Genomic DNA, 24,485 nt, shown 5'->3' on the forward strand with positions numbered 1-24,485 from the left:
ACAAGAGGCTCATCTCAGTAACGCTGCAACCCGACAGAAGAAGGGGGAGGATGGAAGAGCTGCAGGGCTAAGACCTGGCCCAGCTCTGGCCGCCACAGCCATTTGGGAAATGAACCACGATGGAAGACGCCTCTCTGTCCCCTCCTCCTCTCTCTGTAACTCTCTCTCTTTTTAAGTTTTAAAAATGACATGTATTTTTGTTTGATTTTTAAAAGATTTATTTATTTTTATTGGAAAGTGAGATATAAAGAGAGGAGGAGAGACAGGAAGATCTTCTGTCTGATGACTCACTCCCCAAGTGACAGCAATGGTCAGTGCTGTGCCAATCTGAAGCCAGAAGCCAGGAACTTCTTCCAGGTCTCCTACACGGGTGCAGGGTCCCAAGGCTTTGGGCCGTCCTGCACTGCTTTCCCAGGCCACAGGCAGGGAGCTGGATGGGAAGTGGGGCCAAACAAATGCCCATATGGGATCCTGGCTGTTGCAAGGCAAGGATCTAGTCACTAAGCCATCCTGCTGGGTTTCAAGGTAGCTCCTTGCTAGTGGATCCTGGGACACAGCAGATGGTAGCTCAATTGTCTGGGTCTCTTCTACCCTCCTGGGAAAACTGGAGTTCTGGGCTGCCAGCTTTGGCCCAGCTTAGCCCCGGCTGCTCCACTTCCTGTCCAACTCTCTGATGTGGCTGGGAAAGTAGTGGAAGATGGCCCAAGTGCTGGGCCTGTCATCCATGTGGCAAATTGGGATGAGGTTTCTGGCTCCTGGCTTCAGTCTGTCACTTCTCTCTAACTCTGCTGTCCAAATAAATAAACAACTATTTTTAAAAGAAGAAGAAAAAAGAAAGAAAGCAAGCTGGGGCTGGTGCGGTGGTATAGCAAGTGAATTCTCTGCCTACAATGCCAGCATCCCGTATGGGGGCTGACACATGTCCTGACTTCTGTCCAGCTCCCTGTCGATGCACCTGGGAAAGCAGTGCAGGATGGACCCTTGGGCCCCTGCATCCGCGTTGGTGCCCCAGAAGCTCTGAGCATTAACCTAGCCATTGAGTCCATTTGGGGATTAAACCCAGCCGATGACCCTGCCACAGGGAGACTGGGATGGCCATCCTGGCATTTGAACAAAGCCTGGCCCAACCCTGGCTCGTGTGGCCACGGACAGAGTGAACCAGTGGATGGAAGAGTTCTGTTTTTGTCTCCCTCCCTGTCTCCCTGACACTTTACCTTCCTAAGAAAGCAATAAATAGGGCCTGGCACAGAAGCCTAGTGGCTAAAGTCCTCACCTTGCCCATGCCAGGATCCCATATAGGCACTGGTTCTGATCCTGGCTGCTCCTTTCCTTCCAGCTTGCTGCTTGTGGCCTGGAAAGCAGTCGAGGACGGCCCAAAGCCTTGGGACCCTGCACCCGCGTGGGAGACCTGGAGGAATCTTCTGGCTTCTGGCTTCGAATCAGCTCTGGTCATTGCAGCCGCTTGGGGAGTAAATTAGCAGCTGGGAGATCTTTGTCTCTCCTTCACTCCATAAATCTGACCTGCCTTTCCAATAAAAAAAAAATCTTTAAAATAATAATAGCACATGTGCTAAATTAGAAAAATAAATTATGTAATAACTGTAACGATTAAAAAGAAAAAGACATGCAGACAACAGGTCAACATATGGAAAATTCTCCCCTCCCCAGTCATCAAGGAGATGCAAGTGTGAGCAGGAGACACTCCCAATTGCCAAGTACAGTGTTACCAGTCTGGAATAGCAGGCTGTGCAGCCCCAGGAGCTCTCCCCCACTCTAGCTGGGACTGCGGAGGCGTGGTTACCTGGGAAGGCAGCCCAGTAGTCTCTGACAAGACTCAACAGATTCAACACTCCTTTGCTATAGGCACTTCCTGGTGTGCGTCAAGTGCAGAACCAGCTTCCTGTGGGAGTGTACTGTGGCCCCATTCCTGACGGCCTGCACTGAGCGGCCACCCAGAAACACGCATGGGGAGCTACCCCTCACATCGCCTATTCCTGGCTGGACTTGCCACGCCTATAGACACTGTCTACACTTGGGGGGCATCTGGCACCTCCATGGGAGCTGGCAAAAACGGGCAGGAACACACGTGCTTGTGGGGCTGGCGCGGCAAGATGGGCGCAGGTGTGTCAAGCGCTCCCCGTCAGCAGCCGCAGACTCGCCAGCTCCAAGGGCGAGCCGGGTGCCAGCTATGGCCTGGGGGTCGGTGCTGGGCTGGGGTGGGACTGTCCACTGAAGGTGGGATGTGGCCAGATGCACAGTGCTGGGAAAGCGCAGGACTCACTTGCACTTCCTGCTGTGGACATGCGCCTGCTCTGAGAACTGACAGCGACCTGGATGGTCCATGCTGTTACATGTGCTCACCACACACGTGAACGAGTTTCCACAGAACGGTCACTCGGCTCCGGGAGGCTCTACCCAGGGAGCACGGTGTGGTGGGGATAGAGCACGCGCTGCAGCTACACGGGCAGGATGCTACACGTGCAGGATGCTGTGAGGTGGCTCCGCTCACAAATGACTCAGCATCCCACGTTCTTGGGGGTCCTGTGCCACCTGACTGTGACTATCACACAGACATGACATGCTGCGACTCTCGGGGTGCAAGGGGAGCGATCACCCTTGAAAGGTGGGTAATGGTGGAGAGGGAACACTGCTCTGCCCTCCACCAGGCTTGCGACCCCAGCAGCCTCGGCTTTCTCATCCACCAATTGAGGGTAACAACCCCCGAGCAGCCGGCAGACACGTGGGTGCCGGCTGGGACTGCACTGGTGCGGGGTGGTGGTTTGCTGTGAATTCAAGCAGGGTGCAGGGACACTGCATGCCGGAGGAGCAGCCCACAGGGAGCGCATTCACATCTCATAAGCACAACTTACTCATGTTGCAAACCAGTGTGCAGGAGGGACTGAAGCAGGTGAGTGGGACGGGACACAGCTGCACCTGCGCCCTCTGGAGAGGGACAGGCAGGGAGCTGGGGAAATGGGTCCTTCTCCAACTGGCCAGGCTATAAGACAACCGTACGGTTTAAACACTGTCTCGGCTTGGCCACGCCAGCCTGGGCGGCCGCACCTCCGTTTTGCCGATCTGGGACTAGGGGTTGCACGGCCAGGGGAGGGAGCCGGAGGAGGGTGGTGTCGGCGCCCCCTTGGCCTCTCCCATGGAGGGCCCCAGGTACACCAAGTACAGTCAACTCAGGTTTGGGCTGCGCTGAACTTGAACGGAGCCCAGCCGGAGGGCGTGGCCGCCACAGACCACGCCCCGCACAGACCACGCCCACCGCCCGCCCCCTCCGGGTTCTGTAGCCTCGGGGCACCGCTACCGGAAGTCCGCCAAGACGGAGCGCTTTCTCTGAGACACTCCGGGGGGCACAGCAGGACAGACCTGGACCGCTGCTGACCTCAGGATCGGGCGGCTCCCGTGCTGTCCGGGGGCGTCCCCCGGCGGGGGCTGCCGGGGCGGACGTTATGGCCGCGCCGGGGCCCCGGCGACGCTTCTGCTGCTGCACCTGCTTCTGCACCGAGAACCTGTACGTGGCGCGCTACCGGCTGCACGTGCGCTTCCAGGACGAGCAGCAGCTGCGCCGGGACTACGGCGCGGTGAGAGGCCAGCGGGCGGACCGTTAGCCCCGGCGGGAGAAGGGGTGCCGGGAGTCCCGCTCGGTGCTCGGCGAAGCCGGACACGCTCGCTGTCCGCAGGTGCTGCGCGGCCGGGGCTGTGTGGACGCCGAGGACTTCCGGCAGCTGTTGGCCGAGGTAACGTCCAGCGCCTCTCTGTGGCCTCAGGCGCGTCCAGCACCTGCCTCTGCGGTGCCCACTTCCCCCTTGCCACCCCGGGGTCTGACACCCACAGGACCCCGGCTTCCAGCACCTGCCCTGGGTGCCCACCTCCCCCTCGCCACCCCCGGGGTCTCACACCCTCACCTGGGAGGCAGGAGCCACTTGCCCAAGGCCCCTCAGTAGGTGGGACTGAGGCTGCCCCGCCCCCAGCAGCATCCCACTCTCTGGGGAGGTTGTGGCTGGTTGGTAGAGGGGGGCACTCCTTCTTCTATGGGACCCCAGCATGTCACTGCATTCCCCTACCGGAGTGGCCCAGGGGCCCTCATTGCAGCCTGGTTGGGGGCTTCTAGCAGAACCCCCTGCAGCCAACATATAGGGGACCTGATGTGACTTTCCGGGGGTCCACTCCCCCACATCCTTGCCCCCAGCTCCAGCAGGAGGTGGAACGGCGCCGGCGGCAGGCACAGGAGTCTGCTGTCAGGAAAGCCCTCATCTCCAGCCGCTACCAACCAGCTCGGCCTGATGTCTACAATCTGCTGCAGGTGCCAGGCAGGGTGCCCGGGTCAGGGGAGCGCCTGCCGGGAGGGCAGCACCCTGAGCTCACGGCTGTGTTCCCTCTGCCCTCCAGGAGGCCTCTCTGGCACCTGAGTTTCTGGCTGCAGTCCGGTACAGTGCCTCCCCAGGCGCCAACCTGGAGGGCCTTCTCCAGCGGCTGGACACTGTGTCGGGTGAGGTCTTGGGGCTGGGGAATGTAGGTTAGGACAAACGAAACCAGCAGGAGCTGGAAGATCCAGGGGGCCCCCTGGGAGTCACTTGTGCCTGCCCACAGGGTCTGCAGGCCTGGGACAGCGGGCTCCTCCCCCAGGACGCCAAGGCAGAGACAGCTGAGTCAAGAGGTGTTCCGGTTTCCACTCCCCCCAGCCTCTGCCCAGGGCCTGGCTGGAAAGCACACACCAACTGAAGCGTTGGAGTGCAGATCTGGGGAGGCCGTGCAGTCAGAGCCTTAAGTTGGCTCGGTGGCCGGATACAGCGGCCTGACCTGGGGGAGGAGCGAGATGGCCAGCGGGGCACACACTGCCGCTGGTGCAAATGGGGGAGCTGCCCAGGCCCCTCTGCACGGCTCCCCGCCCACCGAGCACCTCTCCTTCCCCAGAGAGGAAGCGCATCTACCGGGTGCCCGTGTTGGCCGCGCCGTTCTGCCGAGCCCTGCTGCAGGAGCTGGAGCACTTCGAGCAGTCGGACTTGCCGAAGGGCAGGCCCAACAGCATGAACAACTACGGGGTGAGGCCTGGCGGGGGCTGGACTGCTTGGCCCTGGGAGGCGAGCATCAGCCCGGGAGGCGGGGCTTAATCCTGGGAGGCGGGGCTCTGGCCTGGGGGCGGGGCTTAGCCCTGGGGGCGGGGCTGGTGTTGGTACTCAGGGATGCCCTGGGTGGGAAGCCCTGTCCCCCGTCCCTCTCCTCTTCCCGGCTTTAGGGGCCCCACTGGTCAGCAGCTGACCCACGGCCCCCCTCCCAGGTGCTGCTGCGGGAGCTGGGCCTGGACGAGCCGCTCGTCACGCCGCTGCGGGAGCGCTTCCTGCAGCCGCTGACGGCCCTGCTGTACCCGGAGTGCGGCGGGGGCCGGCTGGACAGCCACCGCGCCTTCGTGGTCAAGTACGCCCTGGGCCAGGACCGCGAGCTGGGCTGCCACTACGACAACGCCGAGCTCACCCTCAACGTGGCCCTGGGCAAGGACTTCACCGGGGGCGCCCTGTACTTCGGGGAGCTGGCGGAGGTGAGCGTGGGCGCCCGGCGGGCAGGCCCCCTCCCGTGGCCGGGCAGGCCCCCTCCCGTGGCCGGCCAGCCCTGAGCCCCGCTGCCCCTGCAGGCGCCCGCCGGCCCGGAGCCCCTGGAGGTGCAGCACGTGGTGGGCCAGGGGCTGCTGCACCGCGGCGCGCAGCTGCACGGAGCCCGGCCGCTGGGCAGCGGCGAGCGCTGGAACCTGGTCGTCTGGCTGCGGGCCTCGGCCGTGCGCAACCGCCGGTGCCCCATGTGCCGCCGCCCGCCCGAGCTGGCGGACGCCGAGGACTTCGGCGACGGCTTCACGCGCGACGAGCCCGCCACGCTGGACGTGTGCGCGCTGACCTGAGCAGGCGGAAATAAAGCGCCCGGCCTACCGGGCACCGCGAACCATCTCGAACCGGCTCTGCGTCTTTGTGGGGCGGCCGTCCCGGTCCGGAGCTGGGCGAGGCCGTGGCTGTGGCCGCCCGCCTCGGGTCCTGGAAGAGCTGTGGGGAGACGGAGAGGCCCCGGGCTGGCGGCCGCTGCCTTGCCGGCGAGGGCGCCTGGGGCTGAGGGAGCGACGGGGCGGGTGTAAGGTGCGGGGTGCTCGGGGGGCTGGGGTGCTCGGGGGGGGGCTGGGGTGTTCGGGAGCTGGGGTGCTCGGGGGCTAGAGTGCTTGGGAGCTGGGGAGCTGGGGTGTTCGGGGGCTGGGGTGCTCGGGAGCTGGGGTGCTCGGGGGCTGGGGTGCTCGGGGGCTAGAGTGCTTGGGAGCTGGGGAGCTGGGGTGTTCGGGGGCTGGGGTGCTCGGGAGCTGGGGTGCTCGGGAGCTGGGGAGCTGGGGTGCTCGGGGGCTGGGGTGTTCAGGAGCTGGGGTGCTCGGGAGCTGGGGAGCTGGGGTGCTCGGGGGCTGGGGTGTTCTGGGACCGCTACCTGACGAGCTGGGCGCGGAACCTCTGTCTCCCGGACCCAAAGTGCCAGGGCTTGGCTTTCCAGCCGGAAGGCCTCCCCGGCACCGCCCAGGCCGGAAGCGCAGGCGTGCTGTGGGAACGGGCTGCTCGGCTGTGGCGGCGGGAGCGGAGCTGCCCGGACCCTGGGGTGGGTGAGCGCGGAGATGGGGACCCTGGGGGTGAGCGCGGGGCCGGGGACCCTGGGGTGGGGGTGAGTGTAAGGATGCGGATCCTGGGGGTGAGCGCGGGGCCGGGGACCCTGGGGTGGGGGTGAATGTAAGGATGCGGATCCTGGGGGTGAGCGCGGGGCCGGGGACCCTGCGGGGATGAGCACAGAAACAAGGACCCTGGCGGGGGGGTGAGCGTGGAATGGGGACCCTGGGGTGGGGGTGAGCACGGGGTCGGGGACCCAAGGGGTGAGTGGGGGGACGGAGACCCTCAGGGGTAAGTGCGGGGATGAGGACCCTGGGGTGGGGAGGTGAGTGTGGCACAGGGACCCTGGGGTGGGGGTGAGTGCGGAAACAGGGACCCTGGGGGTGAGCCAGCGATGGGGACCCTGGGGTGGTGAGCACAGGGACAGGGACCCTCAGGGGTGAGTGGGGATGGGGACCCTGGGTGGGGGTGAGTGTGAGGACGGGGCGGGGCCCTTAAAGGGACTTGGAGGACAGGTTCCAGGGAGAGCAGCTGCTGAGCCCTCTGCCCCTCGCAGCCCGCTCACCATGGCTCACATGGGTTCCCGCAAGCGATCGAGGAGTCGCAGTCGGTCTCGGGGACGAGGGGCGAAGAAGAAGAGGAAGAAGGACAGCTCCTCTGGGTCCCGAAGCAGGGCTGAGTGCACCAGTGTGGCGGGTAAGGACCCATGGGGGAGAGGGCCAGGAGAGCAGCTGGAGAGCGGGCCTGGGGTCGCACCCTGCAGCTGTCTCTTCTTCTCCAGCTTCTCCTTCCTCCAGACTCCCAGGGAGAAGCAAGCACAAGGCAGAGCGGAGACCACGCCGCGGCTCGTCCTCCTCCAGCTCGTCCACCTCTTCCAGCTCATCCAGCTCGTCGTCCTGCTCTTCCTCGTCCTCCTCTTCCTCGAGCCGGGGCCGGAAGAAGCGGGGGAAGCACAAGAAGAGGAAGAAGAGGAGGAGGAGGAAGAAGCAGCTGAAGAAGTTGGAGGCGCAGTCGGCCGAGGCCCTGCCTGGGCCCTCGCTGGACCAGTGGCACCGTGCGGCTGGGGATGGCCCAGGTATGGGGCGGCCTGGCCTGTGGGAAGACGATGCCGCCTCCCTGCCCAGGGCGCCCCCAACTCCCTGTCTCTCCCTGCAGTGCTGACAGACGAGCAGAAGTCCCGCATCCAGGCCATGAAGCCCATGACCAAGGAGGAGTGGGACGCACGGCAGAGCGTCATCCGCAGGGTGCTGGACCCCGAGACCGGGCGCACCAGGTGAGGGCACCTGTGGAGAGGCACCGGGCCGCTCTGTGTCCCTAAGGGCATCCCCTGTGTCTCAGGCCTGCTGTGAGCTGTGGCTGAGCTGGCTGACGGCCCCCACCCCGCCCTCAGGCTCATCAAGGGAGATGGCGAGGTCCTGGAGGAGATCGTCACCAAAGAGCGGCACAGAGAGATCAACAAGGTTGGTGCTGCCCCCCTGTGCCCCCGGGCCAGCCCCAGCGCTGCCCTGATACCCCTCCCCTGCCCGTTTTCCTTCCCAGCAAGCCACGCGAGGGGACGGCCTGGCCTTCCAGATGCGAGCTGGGCTGCTTCCTTGAAGGCCCCGCTGGCCCCACTGCCCGGATGCAGGCTTGAGGGGCCACTATCTAGCTGGAGGATGGGTCCCTGACAGTAAACGTGTCCTGGCTGGAACTGCTTGTCTCGTTTTTGTGTGATGGGTAGGTGGGGCAGGCGCCACTTAACTGCTGGAGAAAACTGCCGTCGGACCTTTGGGGATGGCATGGATGTCCCCCTGCTCCCCTGTCCCCGCTCTCCCCGGCTGAAATCCTGAGCTGGAGACGCCTGGGGACAAGGTGCTACCGGTGCAATCCCAGGCCAGCCAGCATCCCTGTGGCGGCTGCTAGGGAGCCCTGCACTGTGCCCTGCTGGCATTGCTGCCCGCCCCGCCTCCCCTGCCATGCCTGTAGCGCAGTGCAGTCATGAGACCCCAGGGAAGCCTTCTGCTCCTTTAATTGGTGTAACAGACAGTGACATGATACAGAACACACTGAGGCGCAAGGACGTGGGGACCACGGGGATGGGCAGGGTGAGGGCAGGACACTGCGCTTGCGCTCTTTGTCACACACACACACACACACACACACACACACACACACACTCACACAGCGGGGCCAACAGGGAGGCTGCAGACAAGTGGGTGGCAGTTCAGACGAGCCAGGAAGCGGCAGGATCTCTGCCGACTCCCCCCTTCAAGGTTGGAGGGGACAGGTGGTTAGATGTGGGGTTCAGGGTGCAGGTGGGAGTGGGGCTAAGGCTTCTACTCTAACAGGCCAGGGGTGGGGTGGCAGTCAGCTAGGCCTGCCTTACCCTTTGGTTATGACTGGCCGGGCCGAACGCCAAGGCTCGGCACCCGGCGCTGTAAACATTTTTGGTATTTTTCAAGGACTCTGCCCTCCCTCTCTGTTTCTGAGAAATGGGTGCTTCCTCGAGAGAATGTGCCAGAAAGAATCTTAAGGGCGGCAGCAAGCAGACCTGGATACAGAAAAGACTTAAGTGGGGAGGGTGGGCTGCCCCTCACCGTCTATGGCTGAGGGCCACTGGGAGAGGCCCAGAAACTATTGCTGTTGTCCTTGGCATGGCTGCGGCCGAGTGGGCAGGCGGGGAGCACAGAGCCGGGGCGGGGCGGGTGGTGGCTCCTGGGGACAGCCCACCCCAGTGCCTGCAGGGCCTTCTCACACTGGGCAGCCTCCTGGGCCTTTATTGCAGGCGGCTGAGACTTGCAGGTGCTTCTCTGGATGGCTGGTCACCGAGGCAGCAGGCAACACTGGGGGAGGAGGAGGTGCTGGCCACAGGCCTTCAGCAGGGTGGTGATTGTCGGGCCGGCACCTCCTGTGGGAGTGGGGTGCCTCTTGTGGGAGTGGGGTGCCTCCTGTGGGAGTGGGGCGCATATGTATTGCACTTTTACTGCAACAGTTACATGGGAAATTGGTCCATAGAGTAGTCCAGGCTTGAAACAACAGAACGCAACATCTTAAATAGGAACAAACCCTGAAGGCTCCTGCCCTCCAGGCGGCTTTCTCTGCACAAAATAAATAACTCTCCCTCTGTATAGACCTTCTGCACAACATTTACACGTTCCGGGGACTGTACATATCTACACACGGGGAAGGGATGGCCCTTCTGTGCACCGCCCCTGGGAGCCCGAGGGCAGGACCAGGCTGATGGCAGCGTCTGGGGTGGGGACAGCCTGGTCCCTGGTGCTGGAGGGGGGTGGATGCCAAGCTCCTTGCCAGGGGGAGATTGAGTTTTTGCTGCCCACCCTTGGGCTAACCAAGCGAGCTGTGGCTTCTTGGCTTCAGCATTGAATGTGAACTGGCATTAAAAAGATCTAGGGGTATGTCTCCCCACCCACCCACCTCAGAGTAGAAACCCATTGGGGTTACAGGGGAATGGGTGAGGCAGGGAGCCCACACTCTAGGGTTCCCCAGGACCCAGAACCAGGCTGGACTTGGTCACAGTGCTGGGTGTTGTGTGGAGGGGCTGCGTTTGGGACTGAAAGAGTTAAGAAAAGGAAGCAGCCAAGGGTTGCTCATTTAAAAAACCTCATAGAAATCAGACTGAGACGTAAAAAGGCGGTAGAAACGCTGGCGGGCCGGTCAGAGGGCTGCGGCATGGGGCCTCAGCCACTGGCAGGGCAAGGACGAGGAGGGTAGGCCCAGCCAGACCCTGTGGCCCAGGACTGGGCTGCGCCCAGGGCTTCGGAATGCCAGCAGGTCCACATCTGGACCAGGCTCCTGGTAGGTAGGCTCACCGTGGCCAGGGGTCTGGGCAGCCAGGTGGGGCTGCATAAATGAAGATATGGCCTTTCTCTCCTGCTCACGTGAGGGCCCACTGCACTGGAACATTCCGCAGGGCAGTCGGTCCCGTGCCCGTATAGACGGAGGCGTTTTCATGCACAGCTTTCATGCATGTCAAGAAGTCTACAGCCAGAGGTGGTGTTAGGTCTCTGCTCTCAGAATCCAGTGCAAAATCCATGAGGTTGAACAGTTGAGTGACTTGTGTCAACAAGAACCAAGCTGTGCCCCAGCTGGAGCCGTTACTGGGTGTTGGGGAGTGGTGGAGGGAGGGTGAATCGGAGGACAAGGAGGTGGCAGACTGGAGCCGGGCCCACACCTGGCACCAGGTGCTGGAGGTCAATGCAGGGCTGGAGGTGCCTCCCAGGCCAGGCCAGTCTTGAGTGAGGAGCCCTGGTCCTCCCTGGTCATCCTAGGGCTGGCTGTCCTTGAACCCGAGAAAAGGAGGCAGGGCTGGGAGGACTGTGTGGTGTGGCCTGTGTCCTCCATGGGGGCCCTGGGCAAGCTCCTGGCCTGTGTCTGCACCCTGGCACCGTGGGGGCCGCAGCGCCTCACCGACGTGCTCTACTTGGGGCCCGCAGTTGTCGCTGGCTCGAGCCGGCCGGCCATGGTGCGGCCCCAGCAGCTGGCTGCCATGCTCATGCTGCGCTGGCCCCGCTGCTCGCTGTCTGCCTGGCTCTGCGTCCGCTCATGTCGGTGGCTGGCCCCACCGGGCTGGGCTGAGATAGTACGCAACAAGTGGTTCCGGGAGCGCAGGAAGTCGCCTTGGCCAGGCAGGCCAAAGCTGCCCTTGCGCAGTGCCACCCTGGTGGCTGTGTTGCGGGCTGGCCGTGCCCGGTGGTTGTACTTGAGCTGGGCCAGGTGGGCTGCATAGCCGTCCGTGATGAACTGCAGGGGAGGAGCAGTGAGCAGGGTGGGTTGTCGTGAAGTGGGCAGAACTCTGGAGCCAGCTGTCTGCCTGGGTCCCTGCCCTCCTGCCCGCTCACCTGGCACTGCTGCTGCAGCTTCTTGGTGGGCCGGCCCACGATGTAGATCTGCATGGGCGACAGGCTGATGGAGCTGTAGACCGCCACATCCTTAGTGGAGCCATAGGCCGCGTGCACACGCAGGTGGAGCTGTGGACAAGACCAGTGTGGGGGTGGGCATGGTGCCCCCAGCCCACCTCTACTGCTGCCCCTTGCCCAGCCCTCAAGCCCTGGGACCCCACCTCAGAGATGAGCAGCTTCAAGAAGTTGGCTTTGTGCCGCAGCGGATCGTGCACCAGGCCGTCGCAGAAGGACACCACGCCATGGGGGAAGTTGTGCTGGGCCAGCCATGCCACCACCCGCTGCTTCTGCATGTCGGGTCGGCCCGTCACATAGATGATGAGGTAGCCCAGGTCCTGCCAGTGCCTGTGGGGGAGAGGAGGGCCTGGTGTCCCAAGGGCTTTCCTACGTCCTGCCCGGCCAGTCCCCACATGGGTTGTATTTCTGACAGCAGTGGCAATGCTGGCCATGGCAGTGAGGTAGGCCATGGTTAACTGTCATGGGGGTTTGCACTTGGCCAGGTACATGGTCCTCTTAGGGACCTAACAGCCACCCTCTCCACTCCAGGTGAGCAGGGAACCTGCCCATAGGGGCCTCCAGTGTCTCTCTGAAGGTCCTCACAAGCACAGAGGGACCTCCAGTGCCTCAGTGGGTCCTCATCAGGCACAGAGGGGCCTCCAGTGTCCCCCAATGGGTCCTCACCAGGCACAGAGGGGCCTCCAGTGTCCCCCTGTGCATCCTCACCACCCCACACACCTGGCCTGCAGGAGGCTCTTGCTCCTGAGCCCACCCACCAGTTGGCAGTCCCATTGTGCTACCAAAGCCACTCACCGTACCACATCCACAGCCCCGGCCCGCACTTTGGGGTCACTGCCCATGATGGACACGCTGGCAGCAAAGGAGCCATCGATGCTGAAGACCACGAACTCCGTGCCCTTGGGCAGCACAGTGATGTAGCTGTCGGCAAAGGTGTGGTCCCCCCTGGGCAGCAGGACACTGGGGGTCAGAACCAGACATGGCTCCTCCTTCCACCCTCCAGTGTACCGAGTGGAGGGCATACCTGACCACCATCTTGATGGGGTAGACACCCACGCCTAGGCGGTGTGTCTCGGGGATGGTGTAGGAGACACGTCCGCTGCTGTTGGTCACCAGTGTGTCCAGGTACAGCCACTCACCCGAGGGCGGTTGTGTCATGATGTGCACATCCACCTGGGGATCCAGGCAGGCCGGTCATGGGCTGTGCTGCAGCCAGAGGGAGGCAGGGAACTCCCTGGGGCCCTATGTCCCTACCTTCTCCCCAGTGAGGGTCACCATGTCCAGGGGCCCATACATGAACCGGCCTGTCACCACCTGGGGGCCATCCTCATTGGCGATGGCATCATTGATCCGGTGGTTGGCTGCCACGTTCTGGGTGGGAGAGGTGGAGCACAGGCAATTAGGGCTGGGGTAGGGGATGCCTGGGACCTGCTGGGCTGAGCTCAGGTTCCCGTGAGTCCAGATCCAGGTCCAGCTCCTGTCCTATTGAGGCGTGTGACTGCCTGGCTGTGGAGAAGTGACGAAGCTGCCATGCACCCTCTCAGGACCGTGTGGGACCCACAACCAGCCTGCCTCCCGGGCACCAGGAGTTCTCATCTGTAACAGGATGAGGGAGTAAGGGCATGGTTCCTGTGCATGGCACTGTGGAGGCATCCCATAATGGAGTGCTGGAGCAAGTTCCAGCTGCTCCACTTCCTATCCAGCTCTTTGTGCTAACATGCCTAAGAAGATAGCAGAAGATGGCCCCAAATACATTGTCCCCTGTCACCACTGTGGGATATCAGGATGGAGTTCCTGGCACCTGGTTTCTGCCTGGACCAGCCCTGCTCATTACAGCCATTTAGGGAATGAAGCAGGTGCAGGATCTCTCTCTGTTGCTCTGCCTTTCAGACAAGCAGAGGAACAGGCAACAGGATAGCAGTGCCAGGCCCAGGCCTGGAGGACCCCTCACCCGCAGCTTCACGTGGGTTCTCTTGCGCTGCCACTTCTCTCTGGGCTTTGAGGGCGTGAAGACTGACACCTCTTTGCCATCCAGCTCCAAGACACTGGGATTGTCATGCCTCATGACCTGGGCCGAGAGTGGGATGGAGGCTATGGGGCAGGCTCAAGCCTGGAGCTGCTCATGCTGGCAGACCCCAGAAGCCAGCACAAGGGGACACCACTGAACCCCCATAGCTCTCACCTGCTCCCTCTCCCAATCTCCTCCCACCCTTCCCCCCCACCTCCCCCATCCCATCATCCCAACATCCTGGAGCCAGAACTTGAGCCAGGGCAAGGGCTCCTCTGTCAGGCTGACAGTGAGGTCTGCTGGGTGGCGGGGGCAGGGGCCCTCCACCATCCCCTCATCTATGAAATGAGGTCATGTTGGGGCCCTCGGTGGAGGCTTGGGTGTTACAGTGGTAGGACCCCCAGGTACCTGTCTCAGCAGGAAGGAGACCACATCTGTTGACTCCCAGTAGCTGGCGTGGAAGAGGTGGGGCAGGGCCACGGTGGGGAAGGCTGTGAGGGCATCGGGGCAGTACAGGGCGTAGTCGATCCGCTTTTGGCCCCACCACTTGGCAGCGACTGCCGGGAGGAGGAGCTGTGACTATGTGGGCACCTGGGCAGGACCCCCCTCCCCACAAGGGCCACCCAGGCCCAGACCCAGGCCCATTCAGCTTCAACTTCAACTAAAGCAAAGCTTCCCACAGGCAGGCGGCAGAGGAAAGCAGGGATGGGGGTAGAGAGGCCAGGACAGGTTGGCTGGCTGTGGTGGCAGGAGCTGTCCCTGTGTGGCTGTGGCCCTCCCTCAGTGCTCCCCAGCAAAGGGGCTGCCCCGGCCAGCCCTGGAAGCAGCAGGACAGTTGGTTAGGAATACGGAGGGTGGAGGTGTCTGGTGAACCACCTCTTTTCTCTCTCTGAGTTCTGCCTGCAGTCCATGTTATGGGGTAGGATGCTCTGTAGCTTCCTTGGTCCTCCCACGGACTCTCCAGTTCTACAGGGACCCCTGACCCTCAGCCAGTGGCAACCACTCCGGCTCCCTCCCCAGATGTCCCAGCTCCCTGCAGGACCTCAGCATGGGTTTGAGTGGGCAGGGACTGGCCGTGAGTTGATGAGGCGTGCCTGGAAGCACTGAGTGACCCAAGTTAGAGGGGAGGGTGTGAGTGGAGGTCAGTACCTTCTTCGATGTTCCAGTCAGGGAGGTGGGGGGGCTTCTCCAGGCTGGGGCTGGCCTGCCTGGCCCGAGGGTGGGGCCTGGGGGTGGTTGGGGGTTGGGAGGGCAGGGCAAGCAGGGACAGGCGCCTGACGCTGGGGGTGTGGCTGAGCGACACAGGGGCCTCTGAGAAGCAAGAACAAGGAGGGGGGGACGGCTCAGCCACACTGAGGGCCACCGCTCCTGCCACGGAGAGAGCTAGGAGTCCTGGGGTCATGGAAGACAGGGTTCCCCTCAAACAAGGACATGACTGCTGGACCGCCAGCACAGAATGGGAGTTGGTCTGTGCTGCGCTTCTTGCTGTTGGAGGCTTCCCAGTGGGAAGGACCCACAAGAGGCTGAGCCAGCTCCTGGAGCCCTCCTGATAAGGCTGTGTCTCCCAACGTGGGCACTGCCAACACTGCCAACCTGGTGCTGTGAGGTGCTTGGCAAGCACCCCTGTCCTTTACCCACATCCTGCCAGACACACAGCCTGTCCCATAGACACCGGGCAAGGGTGGGGTGGGTGGGGGAAGCAGTGTGGCAGGTGAGGAGGACATGGAACTTACTCTGAGCGATGCTGGATGCTGTGTAGCTCTCGGCCATGCCGGAAACCTGGCTGGCGATGCTGATCTCACTGGCCCGCCGGAAGCCACGACCTGCGGGGGCTGTGCTGGGTGAGGAGGGGGCCACGTGCTCTTGGAAGACTGTGTTGTGGGCCTGGAGGGCATCGGCTGCAGGTGGACAGGGACCAGGGGCTCAGTGAGACCAGCCCAGCCCAGCCTCCGGCAGCTGGTGTGCTGGGGTCTAGCATGCACCTAGGCTGGGAGGAGCCACACCAGGGCCAAGGCAGGGAGAACAGACAGCACGCAGACAGGCACAAAGGGCAGGGGCAAGATGCTGGGCTTCCAACCTCCTGGCCACCGCCTTCTACTCTCAGCTTCTCCACCTGCCCAGGGGGCAGCAGTGCTGGCTGCTCCCTGGGATTGAGGCAACTGACCACCACAGGGGCCTGGGAGCAGCTTTATCCCTCGCTCACAGGCTGCGTGGAGAGGCCAGGGTCAAGAGCAGGCACTGAGGGTTCTAACCAGGTTCCCTGGGCAGGAATGAGGCCAGGGCAGAGCCAGTCCTGGGAGATGGGTGTGGCTGGGGGAGGGAAGGAGCAGGACCTAGGGGACCCCGTCCCTTGTTGGGACCCAAGACGTCTCCAGGTGCAGGGTGGGCCCGGGCTGGCTCACTGCCTCACCCTAGCCTCACAGAGGGTGCTGGGGTGCTGTGCATCCAGGCCAGTTCCCTGAGATCTGCCTGCCTGGTCACTGTCCTTGTCACCAAGGTCCTACCAATTCCGAGTGGCCAAAGAGGGCATGTGTGCATGTGCGTGGGGTGGGGGTCCCTGAGCCAGCGAAGCAGACATCACCAGTGGGAGTTACACACACTCAGCACAGCCCGGGCTCTGGCGTGGCCCGTCTTGCCCGGTGAGCGCGGGAACGGGGATACTGGTTTCCAGGAAGCCATCCCCGTGGGGGAGAGGGGCCAGGGGGCCGCCCTCCAGGACCAGCTCGGGGTTTCTCTGCACGGTTTCGACTAGAGGCAGATGGGAGAGAACAGAGGACAAGAACAGACACTCCTGTGGGCCGTCTCACAGGTGCAACATGGACGCCGGTTCCTCGGGGACTGGGACAGACAAGACGCTGGGATACACGCAGGGTAGGGTGGCTCCAGGGAGGCCCTTGCCTGTGCTTCAGCCCAGACCCACTGCCACGTCCCCTGCCTCTGCCTCCCCACCCTCAGCTTCGGGGTGACCGTCTGCCATGACGGGGGTCCTGGCTGGTGCTGTCCTGTCCTGGGGAGTTAGCGGGTTGCTGTCGGGTGGGAGGCTGGAGTGATTGTGGGGGAGGTGGCATCTGGTCCCGTTCTCCCCCACCCCACCAAAGGCAACCTGTGCTCTCGGAAAGATGGGAGGAGCAGGATGGATGCCCTCGCACTCCTGCCCCATACCCTGTGCCCCGTGCTCCTCCCACTTAGGGACAAGCCAGAGCTCAGGCAACGCCATGGGGTCACCCTGCCTTGGAGGACAGAGGGGCGGGTGGTCAGCTCTCACCCGTCCCAAGTGGGGCTGTGGGCCGCTCACCCAGCAGTGTGGAGCAACCGTCCCCCAGCGGGTAGCGCTGGTAGCGGGGGATGCTAAGCGGCGGCAGGGCATGGAACCGGCGCTCCAACAGTGGCTCCAGGCGGGAGGCTGAGGGGTCCGCTGGGTGAAAGAGGTTGTAGACTTGCTGGCAGGCTGGCCGCAGCTGGAAAACTGGGTGGGGAGAACGGGCTGGCTCAGAGCTTTGGGGTGTCGCTACCTCTGGGGTCTGCTTAGGTCACTGTCCCTCTGATGTCCTGGACATTCTTTGTAACAGTGCCTACCCACTGGCAGCACAGTGCTTTCAGCAGCAGGAGCCAGCCTAGGAGGCTGCCTTTGACTTGGGAGTCCTGGAATGGTCACCCTTGCCCACGGTGCTCCCTGCCTTGGCTGGCCACTCCCACCTGGCTCATTGGGGAGGCTTCTCACCCGGAAAATGGACCTGCTCTTTCAATCATTGCCCAGAGTTGTTAGGGAGATGACAGAACGTTAAGTATACACTGGACATTCTAAACCTCATTATGCCTCACTTTCATCTATATACTTAATTCTATTGACTTAGAAAGAGAGAGAGAGAAATATGAGCATGCCCATGTTCTCAAAGTCCCCAACAGCCAGGATGCGGCTGGGCCAAAGCCAGCAGCCAGAGATTGCATGCGGGTCATAGTGACCCAAGCGCTTGAACCATTGCCCACTGTTCCTCCAAGAACAACATCAGCAGGAAACTAGAGTCAAGAGTGGAGCCAGAGAGGCTGGTGTTGCAGAACAACGGGCTAAACTGTGCCACTAACATCCTGTATGGGTGCATCGGTTCAATCCCAATTGCTCCACTTCCCATCCAGCCCCGTTAATGTGCCTGGGAAAGCAGCAGTGGGTGGCCCAACTCTTTAGGCTCTGGTACCCATGTAGGAGACCTGGATGGAGTTCTGGGCTCCTGGCTTCCGCCTGGACCAGCCCCAGCTGTTGTGGATACTGTGGAGTGAACAGTGAGTATAAGATTGTCTCTTATTTCTCTCTGTAACTCTGCCTTTCCAGTAAAGAGGTTTTTTTCTTTGTTTGTTTTTTGAGTTGAGTCAGGCATTGAAGCCAGGCGCCCTCACAGTCTCAGCTGTTGCTCACGGACAGGGACACGCTGGCTGTGGCCCCCCTCCCCAAGCACAGGCCGCCAGAGTCCTTCCCATCTGCATGGAGCTCAGGGCATTCCACTGTCTGAAGGGGACTTTTTTTTTTTTCTAACCAGCCTCTCTCTCCTGGATGGGTGCTAAAGTTGGTTCTAGACTTAGATGATTACAAATGATATGGCCACATATGCTGCCCCTGAGGGTGGGTGCACCTGGGTGGGCCGCTTCGTAGATAGTTCAGGGGGCAGCAGCGTCTTGATGGCAGTGTCACACTGCCTGGGCGGGGAGGCTGCACCTACTTGGTGGCCGAGTCTGGGGTCTGTGTTGTTAACCTCACACCACCCCTCCCCTGCTCTCAGCTAGTGCCTACGCCTCTCTTAGCTCACTTCCACTCATAGTCCTGTGCTCCCCAGAGCTGCACCGCCCGACTCCAGGGGTGCAGGACAGGACCTGGGGGAGGCTCAGCCCACAGTGCTGCCTCCCAGACACTGAGCAGCTAGGTTCCGGCTCTTCAAGGCTCCCAGGGGCTTTGGGGCAGTCTTGATTCACATCTCACCCTGAGTGTGTGTTGGGGAGCAGAGGGCAGGGAGCTATTGTGCCTGGGACTGGTCCTGTCCCAGCCGACCTTGTGGGGGCCCAGCTTCTTGTGAAGGGTCCTTGGGCTCCCAGGCGATGCAACAACAGGTACTGGGGGCCCAAGTGGCTTGGACAGGAGCAAAGGAGAACAGCCAGGATGCTGCTGCTGTGAGGGCCCCGGGGACGTGACCACAGCCCTATGACAGGGGTCTCCTGAGACCACCCCTCCTCCAGCCACCCACCACCCAACGCCCAGCTCCCGCAGGGCTCTCACCATCCAGGGCAGGGATGACTGTCTTCCTCAAGGCCAGAACCAGCCCCAGTGGGCATCCGAACAGGAAGAGATCAGCAACCTCAAAGTCAAACTTGCTCAGCGTCCCCGCGCTGTCCAGCACGGTGGAGCTGCTCGAGCGGCGGGCACTGGGCTCGCTCCTCAGCACGCTGGCGTGGAGGCTGGAATGGCGGTGCCCGAGGTCACTGCCATGGCCCTGCTCAGGGGGCAGGCCTTCTGGAACCCCAGGCTCAGGAAAGACAGGCTGGACCCAGTGCAGCTGCCAGGACACTTTTGGCAATGGCAGGGCCCAGCCTCTCCACAGAGCCCACCTGACTTCTCCAGCTCTGAGCTGTCCATCCTCCTGTAGCCTCCTCCCTCACCTGGAGTGGGCCCCGGAGTCGGCACCCGCAGCCCCGCCGGCTGTGCCCACCTGGACAGGAAGGCCTGGTGTTGCTGGATGGTGTCCAGCTCGTAGGTGGAGGAGTCACTCCGCTTGCGGGGCAGCTGCTTCCTGGAGTCCTCAGCGCCATTGCTGTGTGGGATGTCGACGTTGCTACGACTCAGGTGCCGGCTGCTCTCCAGGCTGGAGCTGCCGCTGGGGCAGGGTGCTGTGCTCACCAGGATGCCCGGGGACAGCAAGTCCGCATCCTGCAACAACCCGTAGAGCGGGCTCACTGCCGGGGGAGCATGGCCCTGGCCCTTCCAGTGTGTCCTGGAAGCTGCCTCTAGGTCCAGTGGACCACTGCCCAAGCCGAAGGCAGGGGTGGGGAAGCCCTGACTCTGCCCTAGGAGGACTCAGGGTCTTCATTCCCTGCTGGGAAATGGACGGGGTCCCCTGGTCCTGCTTCTCTGAGGACCAGAAGCCACTCTCTGGAATTGTAGTTCCTGGTTCGCTGCGCAGGCAGCTGAGTGAGCTCCTGAGCTTGGATGCCTGTGTCGAAGAAGCCCAAGTTCTTCCTGTCTTATTTAGAGGAGGGGAGAGGATTCTGAGAAACTGATGCAGTTGCTCCAGGTCCTTTGTGAACCAGTGGGTTGGGGACTGCCCTCATAGATGAGCTGGTCACCCTTACTCCCCTTGTCCCTGTCCTCCCCTGCACTTCTCCTGTCCTTGCACGGGAGGCCAGGACTCAGTGCAGCTGCATAAACAGAGCTCAGCTGGGCAGTGTTCAAGCCAGCTTGCCCCTGGGTCTCTGGATGCTCTGATCAGGTGGAGCAGGGGGCATGGTAATGGCTTGGGACCCTCCCAGCACAGCGGCAGCCACCCAATGTGGTATGTGGGAGAGGGTAGGCGTTGGCAGAAGTCTGCATACCTGCACGCTGGCCACACTGCCCCGGCGGCTGCTGCTCTGGCTCTCAGACACTGGCTGACTGCTGTAGCATAAGGCATCAAATGCCAGGACGCCCCCGACACAGTCCCCAATCAGGCAGACCTGCAGGGGTGCAAGGCCCAGTGATCTAAGCGTTTGTCCCCCTGGCAGGGCGAAGGCAGAGCCAAGTTGGCCCCTGGCCTCAGGTTAGCCCCGCATCGTGACCCTCCCCTCCCCCTCCTGACCCCATGACTCACCTGTCCATTGAAGGTCACACCCTCCTGGGACTTGATGAAGTCCCTGTAGGCCAGGTTGGCCCGCTGGATCACCGTGGCCACTGCCTCCTGGTACTGGGGTGAGGAGGTGGCCAGCAGAGGCAAGGCAGCCAGGGGGATGTGGTCCTGGCTGCTGGAGAGACAGCTCTCATCGTGGCTGTAGGGGCTGAGACTGGGGGCGAAGAGCCAGTCAGGAGCACATGGGCTGCCTCGGCTCAGCCCAGAGGGCTGTCCGTCTCTCAGCCCCAGACTGTGCGGCACAGCGGACTGAGCTGCCTGTCCCTAGGCCTTTCCTGGGAGACCTGCACCTCAGAGCAGGCCAGCGTGCCTGTATGATGGACTCAGGACAAGAGGGGGCTGGTGGGCAGATCTGGATGGCAGGATAGGGGTCCCAACACTGGCAGGGTGAGATGCAGGTGTGGGAGGGGAAACTTCCCACTGGCTGCCCAGACCCAAGACGGGTGCCAGTAAGCAACCAGCACTCACTTGGAGACGAGGGCGAAGGCGTCGGAGCAGACAGGTGGACAGGGCACCAGGCGGATGGCCAGGTGGCCCAGGGCGCTGGGGTAGTGCACACGCATGACTGTGTCGAACACGTTGGCGATGGTGTTGGTGTCTCCCTGTTTGGAGCTGGGGTCGCTCATGCCCGTGTCCAGGATGGTGCCTCCATGCAGCACCAGCAGCAGCACGTGGATCTTGGAGGGCGGTGTGGCCAGCGGCTGGCTGATTTCATCCTGCGTGGCAGGGGTAGGGGTGGAGGAGAGTGTCAGCTGCGCAGGGACTGTGCTCTGCCTTGGCCCAGTTTTTATGACTCAGCTGTGAAGCCTGGGGTCCGGCTGCTGTCACTTCTCTCCGGGGCTCCTGGCAGGGCTGGGAGGCTGGGGTGGTGCTTTCTTTCCCTGACGGCCTGGCCGGGGGCCAGAGGACACAGTGGTTGTGTTGAAGGGGGCCGGGGTCGGGGAGGCTGTGCTTCCAAAGCAAATGCTTTTTCCCAGAGGAAGACTGGATGGTGGCTCTAGGGCTTCTGGCTTGGAGAGAAGAAGGCTCATCCTGGCCTGGCTCTGAGACCTGCCTGCCTGCTTGAACTGGGAACGTAATACCCTCAGCCATTCTGCCTGCAATGCCAAGCCCCCCTCAACTGCAGAGGGCCTCCTCCCTGGGCCCTCAGACTCTTGACACCAGGAGCAGAAATGTGCTGACAGAGGCAGGGCCCTAGTGCTTCAGAGTTGGCAGGGCTGCCTGGGTCTGTAGACCTAATTATACGGGGTCATAATCTCACCTTCTTACTGGCCAGACCTGCTTGTGAGATCAGAATGGAACCCTGAACTTCTAAGCCATGCCTGGAGTCCAGGCCATTTAAGTGATAAGTGAGGCGAGGACGGAGACTTAGGGGCTGGCCTAACATCACCAGGCTCCATTGTTGGTCAGGCGGCTACGACCTGCGGTTCCTTGGCTCAGCACATGTCCTGCCAGAGCTGTGACCCTGTGCCCAGGGCCCTTCTCCTGCCTCCCTGGTCATTGGTGGGTACGTGCTAACATGTCCGAGGCTTGAGGGATCAGGGAAGGAAACTGAGCAAAGAGGCTAAGGCTGCCCAGAGCACCTGCAGTGGCATCAGCTGGCTTTGAGCTGCTCACCAAATGATAGAACTCAGTATTGGGAAAGGTGGGCAGGACAGGGGCAGGGCTCAGGGGCTGATGAGGCTCCGAGTAGGACGGGTAGGGAATGGGCCAGAATCACAGAAGGCTTAGGGTAGCTGAGAAACAGAGGGACCTATCAGCCATGTTGGATGTGGGACAGAGAGAGGCGACAGGCCCTGGATCACAGGGCCTCAGCTTTCCTCCACAGGGGCCTGGGGGGGCTGACACCTGTGCCCTGTGGAGCCTGCCCAGTGCTGAATGCACAGGCTGGGGCAAAGCCGGGCTGGAAGAGCTAAAGGACCCACTGGGCTTGGTGGGCAAGGGCTGCCCCGACTCAGGGAGGTGAGGGGCTTATAGCAGCCAAAACTGCAGCCCTGATCAGCGGCCCCTGCCCTGCCAAGCTTCAGGTACAGCTTTCCTAACTCACAGTGTGCTAATTGCATGTAAAGGTATCTGGCTTTGACTGGCAGTGCTCAGGAGGCAGATCCCAAGTCCCAGGCTCCTGACCAGCCCTCCCCTGGGGCTGTCAGCGCTGTGTGCACTGAACGCGTGCGCATACCTGAAGTGTGTGCAGGTGCTACCGCAGAGCTTTATTGAACACACTGAGTCCCCTTCCCTGCCCCCCACCCAGGGCCGTGTGACTTCTGCTTCCTTTCCTTCCGTGTGTTTCTCTCCAGGGAAAGCAGGTAGGCTGAACACAAGCTGGAGACCTTATTTTTGATCTGGAATTTACAAGTTTCTCATCTTACTTCCCCAGGGGCTGCGCTTGGGCAGGGGACTTCCAGGGAGGCTTCCTGGGATCTCTGTTTCTGAGGGACACAGGGGTGGGTTGGGAAGGGTTGACCAGTGCCCTCTGGGCAGTGCAGCAAGGAAAGGAGGTCCCAGGACTCTCTGAGCATCCTAGCCAGCTGTGGATGTGGGGCCATAGCCCCCAGGGACCATGCCTCTGAACCCTGTCCTGGCAGGTGTAGGGACCCAGCACCAGGCACCCACCTCAATGATGTTCAGTTGTTCCACGCTGGAGGCCACCCTGAACTCAGGGCCACTCTGGCGGTAGAGGCCAGCTGTAATGTAGAAGCACTGCTGTGAGCCGCGGGGCAGCCGGCAGGTCAGGGGCCAGCTGTGCTGAGGCTGGGACCACAACGTGGGGGACCCCCTGGATACCCAGTGTTGTGTGGAACTGGGGTCAGAAAGGAGCCGAGGTTGTCCTGTGGCTTGGCCTTGCAGCTCCCGGGCACATTACCCTGGCTGTCCTCCGGTTCGGGGCTCTCAATTTTGTCCATGAGGTCATTGGAACTCCATTTGGTGATGTCCTTGGGGAACATTTCCTCGGAGTCGGACAGGTCCTCTGGAGGCGGAACAAGGGGAGAAGGGATACTTTATGGGGCCTGGTGCACCCCTGAAGACTCTGTGCTTGCTCTGTGCTGGGCTCTGCACATCCCTCTGGACACACTGAGCTACCTCTTTGTGGTAACATTTAATACAACATAGATAATATATAAATAACTGTTATGCTTCCTTGCTTTATTTTTAAACTTTATTTTGGGGAAAGAAGGGAGAGGGAGAAAGAAAAGGGGAAGAAGGAAAAGAGAGAGCGAGCTTTTATCTGCTGTTCACTCCTATATCTGTAACAGTCCTGGCTAGGCCAGGCCAATGCAAGGAGCCAGGAACGCAATCCAGTTCTTCCAGGCAGGTGTCAGGTACTCACGTCCCTAAGTCAGGCCAGCTGACTCCCAGCATGCACAGGAGCAGGAAGCCGGAATCAGGGGTAGAGCTGGGACGCGGCCCAGGCTCTCTGCCGTGGAATCGGGGCGGCTTAGCCTCTGGTTATGCTGTGTAGCTTAGGCACTAGTGACAAGGAAGGTGTCTACACATGTTCCGTGCTTACACGTCCTTCCCCTCACACGTGGCACCTGAGAAGCCTGCTGAGTGTGGACTGGAATGGAGTCTTGCCATGGAGCTCTGTGGGCCTCCACCTGCCGAGTGTGGACTGTAACACTCTTACCAAGGGGCTCTGTGGGCCTCCACCTTGGCATGATGCTTTCAGGGTTCATCTGCACTGAAGCATGAGCCAAGGCTTTGTTCCTGTCCGTGGCTGAACCATGTTCTAGTGTGTGGACAGAAGGCTTCTGTTGCTTTACTACTTAATGCCTGCTGATCCTGATCTTTCTCCTCCCCAGATGCCTGCGATGCTTGGGGCTGGGCTAGGCCAAAGCTGGGAGCTGTCACCTCCTCCTGGACTTGCCATGTGGATGGCAGGGACTCAATGACTTGAGGCGTCCCTGCTACCTCCTGGGGCCAGCTGCAGCAGGAAGCTGGGGTCAGAGGCTCGAGCCAGAACGTGAACCCACATGGTCTGGGAACTGGTGTCTTAGCGACCGGGCCAATCATCTGCCCCTGACCAGAAACTACAGCCAGAACTCATTTCTGCTTCTCTGGGATTTCCACC

At 61.8% G+C, this 24,485-nt stretch overlaps 2 protein-coding genes across 5 annotated transcripts in view; one reads left to right on the forward strand and one right to left on the reverse strand.

Annotated features, from left to right (window-relative positions):
* The first annotated feature begins 3,332 nt into the window (after positions 1-3,332).
* On the forward strand, positions 3,333-7,605 carry OGFOD2 (2-oxoglutarate and iron dependent oxygenase domain containing 2). Of its 4 annotated transcripts, none has more exons than XM_040987088.1 (8): positions 3,333-3,590; positions 3,690-3,746; positions 4,199-4,312; positions 4,399-4,498; positions 4,924-5,051; positions 5,288-5,545; positions 7,189-7,324; positions 7,559-7,605. In XM_040987088.1, exons 1-7 carry the CDS (start codon positions 3,459-3,461, stop codon positions 7,309-7,311), a joined length of 912 nt encoding a protein of 303 aa, XP_040843022.1. In that variant the 5' UTR covers positions 3,333-3,458; the 3' UTR covers positions 7,312-7,324; positions 7,559-7,605. The 4 variants fall into 4 exon arrangements, with proteins under 4 accessions (XP_040843022.1, XP_040843020.1, XP_040843019.1 ...); XM_040987086.1 differs by lacking the exon at positions 7,559-7,605 and adding an exon at positions 7,414-7,506 and having other exon boundaries at positions 7,189-7,328; XM_040987085.1 differs by lacking the exons at positions 7,189-7,324; positions 7,559-7,605 and adding an exon at positions 5,639-5,943.
* Positions 7,606-8,622: 1,017 nt separating this feature from the next.
* Positions 8,623-24,485, reverse strand: part of PITPNM2 (phosphatidylinositol transfer protein membrane associated 2) — a 119,798-nt gene continuing 103,935 nt past the window's right edge. Inside the window, exons 9-26 of the mRNA XM_040987090.1 lie at positions 23,280-23,384; positions 23,030-23,100; positions 20,885-21,132; positions 20,381-20,570; positions 20,127-20,246; positions 19,247-19,464; positions 18,817-18,995; positions 16,849-17,019; positions 15,287-15,451; positions 14,703-14,864; positions 13,962-14,110; positions 13,497-13,613; positions 12,800-12,916; positions 12,570-12,718; positions 12,341-12,490; positions 11,692-11,875; positions 11,471-11,599; positions 8,623-11,372 (exon numbers count right to left, since the gene is read on the reverse strand). Coding sequence (XP_040843024.1) covers positions 11,049-11,372; positions 11,471-11,599; positions 11,692-11,875; positions 12,341-12,490; positions 12,570-12,718; positions 12,800-12,916; positions 13,497-13,613; positions 13,962-14,110; positions 14,703-14,864; positions 15,287-15,451; positions 16,849-17,019; positions 18,817-18,995; positions 19,247-19,464; positions 20,127-20,246; positions 20,381-20,570; positions 20,885-21,132; positions 23,030-23,100; positions 23,280-23,384 — 2,948 coding nt within the window. The 3' untranslated portion in view covers positions 8,623-11,048. The remainder of the gene's footprint in view (positions 11,373-11,470; positions 11,600-11,691; positions 11,876-12,340; positions 12,491-12,569; positions 12,719-12,799; positions 12,917-13,496; positions 13,614-13,961; positions 14,111-14,702; positions 14,865-15,286; positions 15,452-16,848; positions 17,020-18,816; positions 18,996-19,246; positions 19,465-20,126; positions 20,247-20,380; positions 20,571-20,884; positions 21,133-23,029; positions 23,101-23,279; positions 23,385-24,485) is intronic.

Source organism: Ochotona curzoniae, unplaced genomic scaffold, assembly GCF_017591425.1.
Source record: "Ochotona curzoniae isolate NIBS_2020 unplaced genomic scaffold, NIBS_Ocur_1.0 contig_46, whole genome shotgun sequence".
Classification (NCBI taxonomy): domain Eukaryota; kingdom Metazoa; phylum Chordata; class Mammalia; order Lagomorpha; family Ochotonidae; genus Ochotona; species Ochotona curzoniae.

Excerpts from the sequence above, each read along its gene's own strand:
- OGFOD2 (XM_040987085.1), top strand. The coding sequence starts at position 3,459 with ATGGCCGCGCCGGGGCCCCGGCGACGCTTCTGCTGCTGCACCTGCTTC. Across the intron at positions 4,313-4,398 it reads ATGTCTACAATCTGCTGCAG|GAGGCCTCTCTGGCACCTGA; the intron begins GTGCCAGGCAGG and ends TCTGCCCTCCAG. Across the intron at positions 4,499-4,923 it reads GCGGCTGGACACTGTGTCGG|AGAGGAAGCGCATCTACCGG; the intron begins GTGAGGTCTTGG and ends CTCCTTCCCCAG.